This window comes from Phasianus colchicus, chromosome 29 (genome assembly GCF_987193195.1).
Source record: "Phasianus colchicus chromosome 29, bPhaCol1.hap1.1, whole genome shotgun sequence".
Classification (NCBI taxonomy): domain Eukaryota; kingdom Metazoa; phylum Chordata; class Aves; order Galliformes; family Phasianidae; genus Phasianus; species Phasianus colchicus.
Window position 1 is genome coordinate 1,516,622 of NC_143464.1, and position 9,258 is coordinate 1,525,879.

The 9,258-nt window shown below is 47.5% G+C and overlaps 1 protein-coding gene across 1 annotated transcript; it reads left to right on the forward strand.

The window, feature by feature from the left end:
- Positions 1–6,373: 6,373 nt before the first annotated feature.
- On the forward strand, positions 6,374–7,348 carry LOC149914494 (olfactory receptor 14C36-like). Its single transcript, XM_090126381.1, has one exon. It carries the CDS (start codon positions 6,374–6,376, stop codon positions 7,346–7,348), a length of 975 nt encoding a protein of 324 aa, XP_089982507.1.
- Positions 7,349–9,258: the final 1,910 nt, after the last annotated feature.

Genomic DNA, 9,258 nt, shown 5'->3' on the forward strand with positions numbered 1-9,258 from the left:
TGGCAGGCTGAGTGCTGAGTGCTGAGTGCTGAGTGCTGAGTGCTGAGCCTGGCAGGCGGCAGAGTCAAAGCCTGCAGTGAGACTTACCTTGTCAAAGGCTGTGAGCAGTGCTCCTGCAGTGAACTCAACACCTGCTCAAACCATACACATCCTATAAGCTCTCTGCCCTTTCTCTCCTCTCCTCCTGTCACCTGCAGGCTGTGCTGTGCAGAGGAGCTGCTCCTGGGCACAGCTGTCTCTCTGCAGCGCTGCCCACTTGTAGGAGCTCCCTGAGTCCCAGGAGCCCAGCCCAGCCCAGCAGAGGATGTCATTTTCTCTTCCTCACTGCTCTCCCTGGAGATGACTTGGGGGCTGCAGGGTTGGCAGCTCCTGATAGACAACAGGGTCATCTCTGCAAAACGTACTTTGAAGTCAGATGAATTAATCACCAGTAGACAGTTTGATTCCAGAAGCATTGTTTGTCCTAAAAAATTGTGTGTGCCGAGCAAAGCTGCCAATGCCCCATCTGGTGTCATGGTTTTATGATTCTTGTTATCAGTATTCCACATCATAACATCATGTAAAGCACCGGGAATGAAAGAGTTAATACTCCAGTTCTGTGGACGGACAACTTTCTGGATACCTGGTTCTCAGAAGAGAAGAAGAACCGCATATCCCAGGGGACTCTGAGTTCAGAGGGGAAGATAAGCCGTGGGAGGAAGACCTGGGATCTCTCACTTGCTCGCTGCCTGGCAGTGTGTGGCTGCGCGCCCCAGCCGTGCGCCTTCAGTTCAAAGTAAGGCTTTTGGTTTCAGACACTTGCTCTCTCATTATATTTGAGTTATTACCCTAAATTCCAATTTTATTTTATAACATTGTGTTATCTTACATTCCAGAATCATATTTAGTAAAAATAAGTTTCCTTCTTCAATCATTGATGCTGTTTTTTATTATTTTATTATTATTTTATTTCTTTATTTATTATTATAATTTTTTTATATTTTATTTTATTTTATTTTATTTTATTTTATTTTATTTTATTTTATTTTATTTTATTTTATTTTATTTTATTTTATTTTATTTTACTTTGTTTTATTTTATTTTATTTTTATTTTTTGGCCAGTGGGACTGCCAAGCCTTCAGCCCTCTGTCACGGACACACATTGATCCAGATAACTCCGTAACAAGACAACACACTCAGTCATATGCTCTGCTTTTAGGACGGGTGTGTGGAGCCAAACATTGGACCTGGTGATCACTATGGGTCCTTCCCATTGTGGGTTGTCTTAAAATTCCATGACAAGCTGGATACAAGCACGGTGGGTTGGAATGACTGTGGTGTCACTGTGGGTAGGAGTTCAGTAACACAGTCACGATGTTCTCTCAAAAGTGTGGAGAGCAGTGATGTCAGAATTACTGAGTTATGGCAGTGATCATTATTACAGTGATGTCAGAGTCACTGTGCTGTAAAGGGGAGACAAGCTCAGTGATTTCAGCTCCACTGTGTCGTCACAGCTGATATGAGCACAGTGGTGTTGCAGTCAGACAGGAGCTCTGCATGTGGGTGAGCATCAAACACGGCATCCCCAGAACCAAATGCTACCAGTGAGGAAATGGTGCCTCCACCTTGGGCCTGGGAGTTCAAAGTTCTGTTGTGATTGACTGCTTGTTCAGACTGAGCCCCTCTCACATCCCACATCCTGGCATGAGACACACTGCCCACATGGGACTTGGGCCTCACGGCATCCTTGCACCCCATGCAGAGTCTGGCAGCTGCTGTGCCCTGGTCTTCCATTTGACATCAGACAAACCTCCATCCCACTGCCCCAGGAAGGGCCCTGAGCCAGCAGGAGGGAGGGACACGATCTCCCTGCCAAGGCTCTGGGGATCAGGCCTTGGCCTTTCTGCTTCAGAAGACAAAGGAGGCTTTGCTCAGCATCACAGCCACCATCCCAGTGCCTTGGTCTGCCTGCAATCATGGCTTCCAATTATCTGCTCTAACGAGTCCCTGGGGAAGCTTGCTTGTCCATGGCCCTCAGTGGGGCCCATTAATACTCCAAGAAACTTCACTGTTCCTTCTGACTTTGTCTTCTTGAGCACTTCTTGCAATCTTCTTTCTGCACTGGAGGTGATGGACTCAGCAGCAAATGCCCCCTGGGGCCCATTACAACCTGAAGAGCCCTCCTGTGCCTTGTGCCTTCCTGTCATCTTCTTCAGGTGTTCAGAACTTGTGCAGCAAACTGGACAGGTATCTGGAGACATCTAAAAGAGGAAGAGAACGACAGGCATTAATGAAGTCTATTTATTTAGTTAGTTATTGTTCAGTTTAAACAGGAATTTAAAGCAACACTTTGGAACTGATATTGACCCAGGATGTCCCCTAATGAGCTCTGCTCTGTCACTGTGTGGACAGATCCCCATCAGGCTTCCGTTGTCCTTGCTGGACAAGCCCAGCTCCATCAGTCTCTCCTCACATGTGAAGTGCTCCATCCCCAGTCACCTTGAGTGAACCTTCCCAAACTCACTTTGTCTTGCTCTCATCAGCCTTGTGTTGGGGATCTGAACTGTAGAGGCAATGCTCTGGATAATGCCTTCCCTCCATCTTCCACCCATTATCTTCTTCATATTAAAAAACTGGAAACTTGATTTCTTACCAGATTTCCAAATTCTGAAACAAGGAAGAATAGTTATTGATTACAGGAGATACTAACATTAAACATTTGGAAGGAATTCTTAACATTTCTAAGATCATGATTGTGAGGCATGGAACAGCTGTGGAACAGGTAGCCCAGAGAAGTGGTGGATGCCCCATCCCTGGCAAAGTTTAAGATGTCAAGGGCCCCAAGCATCCTCATGTACTGGATGACAGCGCTGCCCACAGCAAGGGAGGTGAAACTGGATGGTCTTTTAGGTCCTTCCGATCCAAGCCATTCAAGGATTCTGTGGTTCCTCTCAGTCTCGTCCAACTCAGAATCCTGCTTGCTTAGGTATTCCCTGATCACCTCTTTTTTCACCAAGGACACATCTGCCATGCACCAACAATTCCCACCTGTCTCTGCCTCCTAGGATTCCAAGAAGACCAGACAAACTAATAAACCGTGAGGTCAGGAAGGAAATGAGTATCAGAGACTTTTCCATGTCCTGTCTCACCATGTTCCCTACACCATTCTACTGTGGGCCCACATTCTCGTTAGCCTTTCTTTTGTAGACTACATATTTCTACAAGCCCTTCTTGTCTGTGATATGCCTGGGCACATTCAATTGCAGTTGAACTCTGACTTTCCTAGACTCATCTCAGGAACACTGGACAAAGTCTCTGCATTGCTGCCACTTCTTGTTTCCATTTCCTGTACGCTTCCTTTCTGTGTTTGGGTTAGAGCAACACAATCAATTCACAATAATGCAGGATTTCTGACATCTTAACTTGCCTTCCTCTTCCTCGGAATGGAAATATTCTGCTTGGAAGCCAAGTTGCTTAGATAGTTGCCACATTTTTTGACCCTATTCCCTCAGTACCTTTCCCTGCTGTTCTGTACACCACAGACACTTGAAGAAGCCAAGGTGTGCTCTCCTGAAGCCCAAAGGTGTGAGCTTCTCATTTGCTCTCCCTTCAGATTCCTCAGCTCCACCATCCCATGGCCACTGCAGACCAGGTTCTCTTTCACATTCACATTCCCCATCAACCCTTCCTTGGCAGTATGAGATGCAGCAGAGCACCTCTGCTCTTTGGTTCCTCTATGGCTTGGTCAAGAAGCTGCCAGCTGTGCTCTCCAGGGTTCTTCTGGATGGTGCATGCCCTGCTCTGCTGTCCCTGCAGCAGACACTGCAGTGGAAAAAGCCCCCAAATGGGACACGGGCCTGACAACACGAGGCTCCCATCTGCATGTAAAGGGCACCTTCCACTTGCTCTTCCTGATCAGGAAGCCAGGAACAGACGCCGTTGGTCTCCTCTGTTTGCCATTGCCATTGCCATTGCCATTCACTCTGACCTGGCTGCTCTGCCTCCCCCAAGATGAGCTCAGTGCACTCTCTGAAAGGGCAGTTGCCCTTCCTTGTCTCTTTTGGAAGCCATTTCACCACATCCCTGAGATCCAAACAAGACCTCAGGTCTGCAACTCTTCAAAGCTTTCTAGCCCAGCATGTGCTGGTGTTCTCATTAGTGAAAAAGCACAGAAGAAAACAACCTATTCAGGATGGGTCATTGGATTCAGTGCATCCATGGTCTTTATGAAGATGGCACAAAGGCATTGGATCCACTGTGGGGCGTCAAGTTGACTAAGCAGCACAGACACTCCTGGATCTGTCTTTCCTGAAGGCCCTGTGCTGCATTTGCAGCTGCATGTGAGTGTGCTGGACAGCCTGGAGAACTGGCATGACATGACATGACGTGGCTGCTTCTGACACCGTTTGCTTGAGAGCCCATAGAAAACTGAAGTGTTTTCTGTTAAACAATACAGATGTGTTAGCTCTGTCGTGCCTTGAGCTCCAGAATATTCAGCAGACGTAGAACAGAGAAAGATCTGCCTCTTCTTTGGAGAGCTCATCCATTTAGTCAGCTGCATACCTCTGCATGCTCCATGGAGAAAAGTGAAAAAAGACACACAAGTGCCATAAATTGCCATCAATGTAAGAATGCATCTGATGCAGAATATGCATCAGATGGAGAACAGAGAAAGATCTGGCTCATTTTGTGAGCTCAGCCCTTTAGTCAGCTACATAACTCTGCATGCTCCATGGAGAAGGGCAGAAAAAGGGTCTTAGAGGAGAACTCAATGCAGGGTCCTCTTGTTGTTTAGGATGGCCAAGAAATGCTTTATCCCCTCTCTGGCCCACAGCTGATGCTCAGGAAGGAAAGGAGGTGTCTAAGTCAGGGATTTCCCACGCACTTCCCAAGCACTAGCACACATCCAGGAGCACCCCAGGTACCTTGGTCATCACCCAGGGCCTGTGTGTGGGCAACTGACTCCCCGCTGAAGGACCAAGGACTCGGAGCAGCAGCTCACATGCAGGCAACTCCTTGTGCACATCTGAACTGAACCAGAGGAATCTCTGAAACTCCTGTTGGTCCGTGGGGAGCAGAATCTGATTTCAGCCCCAGAGTTTCCAACTAGCGATGAAATGCCTGCACTACCTCAGCTGGATCAGTGCCCTGCCCAGGGGAAGTCCACCCTTCCTGACCTTCTCAGTGTGTCCTTTTTGTTTCAGCAAACACTCTCTAATCATATGTCTGGAATTAGTCACTGTCCACTGGGCGTTTGGTGGTTAACTAAGTAGATTTCAAAGTAAAGTCACGACACGGTTGTTTTTCAGGAGCTGTTGGCCATGGAGATGCAGGGACATCTCAAGGGAGATTACCTGGGGAAAAAAAAATCACATCCTCTGTTGCTGAGTTGGGCCAGGCTCCTGGGACACAGGAAGCTCCTACAAGGGGGCAGTGCTGCAGAGAGACAGCTGTGCCCAGGAGCAGCTCTTCTGCACAGCACAGCAGGGCTGGGGGCATGATCCGCAGGTGACATGAGGATAGAAGAGAGAGGAAGGAGAGTTACAGTCTATGTGGAGTGTGAGCAGGCTGTGAGCTCACGGAAGGAACACTGCTCACAGCCATAGACACGGTAAGTCTCTGGCTGCAGGCAGTGCTGCTGCTTTTACTGGAGGGATCACTAAATCAGGGACTTCCCATTGCAGATCAGGATGCAGGGAGTCTGTGTTTCTTTATTATGAAAATGACTTGTTCCATATGAGGGCTTCCCCCCTCAGGGCAGGGGCCTTCAGCTGCCACAGCTTCTGCCTGGGGCGGGGGACTCACAGATTCACTGCATGCCAGCATGTTTCTAAGGACACTGTGCAAGAGGAGAGACAAGGCAGGGGAAGGGAAAGGACTGGAGGCAGAAATCTAGATGGGCTGTTCACTTAGAACACATCTCTGAGAGTCCTGATTCACACTATTCTCACTCATTCTGTGAACAGTCACACAATGTGCATTCAGCCTCTCCTCTCTTGAAGGATAGAACAAACATACAATACTGTCGTATTCTCCAGACATGAATAATGAAATTAGCCTGCAGTCGGGCAGCTTTCTCTAACAGAAATGTAATGGCACATAGGATGGGACTGGGTGCTTTAAAAGCAGTTGGGTTAAAGACAGGGAAAGAGATGAAAATATCCAGGGAGATGGGATAAGATTAAAAAATGAGAAAAATATATAAGCTGCATACTCGTCTTCTGCTTATGGAATGCTAAACTTCATGAAATTAAATTGAAGTTATGGAGCTAAATGAACATTGTGCAGAGAGAAAGAAAAAAAAATAAAATTATAGCAGAAGGAGTGCCTCTGAGAATGATCTTGACATTATCTTCTGCACTCTGCACAGGACTCCCTGCCCAGGAACTGCAGATGCCCAACAGCAGCTCCATCAGCGAGTTCCTCCTGCTGGCGTTGGCAGACACGCGGCAGCTGCAGCTCCTGCACTTCTGGCTCTTGCTGGGCATCTACCTGGCTGCCCTCCTGGGCAACGGCCTCATCAGCACAGCCGTAGCCTGCCACCACCGCCTGCACACCCCCATGTACTTCTTCCTCCTCAACCTCGCCCTCCTCGACCTGGGCTGCATCTCCACCACTCTCCCCAAAGCCATGGCCAATGCCCTCTGGGACACCAGGCACATCTCCTACTCAGGATGTGCTGCACAGGTCTTTTGCTTTTTGCTTTTGTTATCAGCAGAGTATTTCATTCTCACCATCATGTCCTATGACCGCTACGTTGCCATCTGCAAGCCCCTGCACTACGGGAAATTGATGGACAGCAGAGCTTGTGCCACCATGGCAGCAGCTGCCTGGGGCACTGGGGTTCTCAATGCTTTGCTGCACACTGCCAGCACATTTTCTCTGCCTTTTTGCCAAGGCAATGCAGTGGACCAGTTCTTCTGTGAAATCCCCCACATCCTCAAGCTCTCCTGCTCACAGTCCTACCTCAAAGAGATTTGGCTTCTTGTGATCAGTGCCTCTTTAGCATCTGGGTGTTTTCTTTTCATTCTTTTCTCCTATGTGCAGATCTTCAGGGCCGTGCTGAGGATGCCCTCTGAGCAGGGACGGCACAAAGCCTTCTCCACGTGCCTCCCTCACCTGGCTGTGGTCTCCCTCTTTGTCAGCACAGGCATGGTTGCCTACCTGAAGCTCCCCTCCATCTCCTCCCCATCCCTGGACCTGGTGGTGTCATTTCTGTACTCGGTGGTGCCTCCAGCAGTGAACCCCCTCATTTACAGCATGAGGAACCAGGAACTCAAGGATGCAGTGAGGAAAATGATGCCCTGGTCACATTTCAGCAGGCATAAACTTCACATGTCTCAACAAGTGACTCAGTCTGTACAATAACAAACTTACGTTCCTTACTGATTATAATATTTATTTATGTTTATCACTTCTTTTTTCTTTGCTGTTCATATATATGTGTGTGTGTGTAATTATCATTAGTGGCTATCATGGTCCTACACATATGTTTGGCTTCCTTCTTCTTGTACTGAGGCATCACCGTGCTCTCTTTCTCCTGGAGCCCATAGGAACTCTGGCTCAGTGCTGACTTTCTCACAGCCTCCATGTTCCACCTCTGTGTCTGCAGGCAAATAAGATGCCAGCAGGCACCGTGGAGCTGATATAGGCTTGATTAGCAAATGGGATCAATGTATTAGCCGGTTGAACAATATATTACTTTAGCAGAAGGAATCAGTGTGTGCTCGTGGTAAAACTTCTGTGTTTAGCTTTGACTGGTGTGTGAACAGCCCTGTTTTTATCAATGATCCTGTTTCACAGAAGCTCTGAAATCACTTTTTTGCCTCCACCAGGTGCAAGGACTTGTTCTTGGGTTTGATATAACTGTTTGCACTTACACCAGACCAAGATAGAAAGTTGTTGATTGTGGCAAAACAGGCAATGGAAGTTTGCCAAATTGGGGGGAAAGAGCTAAAAGGTAATCCAGGGTGCACCGTGATGAAGAGGAAGATGAACTAAAGGGGAGGAAGTAGGTGCTGTGAGAAGGAGGACATGTGGTGTCAGGGGCTGTGCTGGGGGCCCATCTCTGTACCACTGCACGCATGCTGCCCCACACAGTGCCTGCACTGAGCTGCCAGGGGCTGCCTGTGGGGCGGTGGGGCCGGGCTGTCCTGCAGAGGGGAAGGCACACGGAGCCTCATGCTGCGGGGCTGGGACCCCAAAATCAGCCTGCAACTCAGCGCCCAGCTGCGCTGTGCTCACCTTGCCTGGCTCCCAGGTGCCCCCTGTGCTGCTCTGTCACTGCCCCTCTACAGGACAGGGGAGAGAACACATCTCAGCAATTCCTGGGTTGAGGCACAAAGCGTTTTATTCTTTCTTTGCTTAAAACCCAAAGACAACAAACTGTGTGTGTCAATGGCTACATATCAATGCAGGGTTTTTTTTTGTTGTTGTTTGTTTGTTTGTTTCTGCACACTTGGGATCAGCTATTGAATTCTGCGTCCCTTTCACGTTAATACATTATTTGAAACTGCACCTAACCCACAACACATTTCACTGATATTCTATATAATATAAATTATTTCCAACACATACATCTGCTCACTGTTAGTTAGGATTTCACATCCTCTTCTTCCTTACCTATTTACTCTAATCCAAGTGATATGCCATGTTTCTATTTAATCTTTATTGTCTCATGTCCTGACTTTTTTTCCCTAATATTTAATAATAACTTCCCAAATTACCCCTGTGTACAAGTTGTTATTTCTGTTCTTGTTGTCAGACCCAGTCTGTTGTGTCACTGCAGCTCTGGTAATGATTCCTTTGCTGAACTCCAGACCATTCCAATAGCAGCTCTCTGGGTACTGAAGGGAAGGTTGCTAAGTTACAGAAACACACTTATCTACCAGGTGCCACTTGTAAGCAAAGAATCAATCTAATAAACAATTTCTTCGTGTGTGCTGTAAAAAGATGTGTTTTACTATAACACAGCCTTAGTCCTAGGATCTACAATGCTTTCTTTAGCTCAATATTACAAGGATCTAAATGAGAAATCAGTATTTTCCCCACAGTTCAATACATGTCCTGGTTCTTTATGGTCAGAATGATAATGTGGATGCTTTGTCAGTACATCAGTTACACAGAGTGGTACAGAAATCTCCCTGGACTTTTGGAAGTCCTTTGGCATGGTCCCACATCACTTCCTTATCTCTGTGGAGAGATGTCTGAGATGGATTTGAAGGGCAGAGTGTTCACTGGAGAAGAAATTGGTTGGAAGGTCGCAGCCAAAGGACTGT